Source organism: Lontra canadensis, unplaced genomic scaffold (assembly GCF_010015895.1).
Source record: "Lontra canadensis isolate GAN:19392208 unplaced genomic scaffold, GSC_riverotter_1.0 scaffold29, whole genome shotgun sequence".
NCBI classification, from domain to species: domain Eukaryota; kingdom Metazoa; phylum Chordata; class Mammalia; order Carnivora; family Mustelidae; genus Lontra; species Lontra canadensis.
This window is the reverse complement of record NW_022631023.1, coordinates 16,279,497-16,280,173: the sequence shown is the minus strand read 5'-3', so window position 1 is coordinate 16,280,173 and position 677 is coordinate 16,279,497. Positions and strand designations below refer to the sequence as shown.

The window sequence follows — 677 nt, the reverse complement described above, 5'->3', positions numbered from 1 at the left end:
GTGTTTTATAATTTGCAGAGTAGTGGTTTTTCAGTTCTTTGGTTAGGTTTATTCCTAGGTACTTTATTTGTTGTTTGTTTTGTTGTTGTTGTTGTTGTTGTTGTTGTTTTAAGTAACATATACACTTTTAATTGATCTATGAATAAAAAACTACTCAGTGCAAGTCACCAACCATGTTAGCCCCTACTTTGATAGAGCCAGTACAGGACCTAGGTTAACAGGCTATTTGCATGATTTCAAGTCATCCACATTCTTGGAACAACAAGGCATTATATCAGTTTAGATGAAATGCACTGCTGGTGGCCAAGTTCAGTCTCTTATATTCCATAATTTTTCTATAGCTCTTTGACTTCATTTATGTAAGCTTTCATGGCATCTTCTTTGGAAGTCCCTTTCAGCTGATCCCAGGCATCCCACTTGGCCTTGCCTTTGAGATTCAATAGTCTAGGCCATTCTGTGTTTATGTCACCCATAGCTGCTTGTTTGTAGTGGCTGTAGATGAACAATACCTCATCATTTTTTGGTTTGCAAGTATTCCAGAGAGTCCATGGAGGCATCAAGGACCAAGAAGCAATAGCATATGATGTGACTCAGGTATCTTACTGTTTTGGGTGTAATTGTAGATGGGATTGATTCCTTAATTTTTCTTCCTCTTGCTTCATTATTGGTATATAAAA

The 677-nt window shown here is 37.1% G+C and overlaps 1 protein-coding gene across 1 annotated transcript; it reads right to left on the bottom strand.

The window, feature by feature from the left end:
* Positions 1-335: 335 nt before the first annotated feature.
* Positions 336-473, bottom strand: LOC116872418 (acyl-CoA-binding protein-like). Its single transcript, XM_032865579.1, has one exon. It carries the CDS (start codon positions 471-473, stop codon positions 336-338), a length of 138 nt encoding a protein of 45 aa, XP_032721470.1.
* Positions 474-677: the final 204 nt, after the last annotated feature.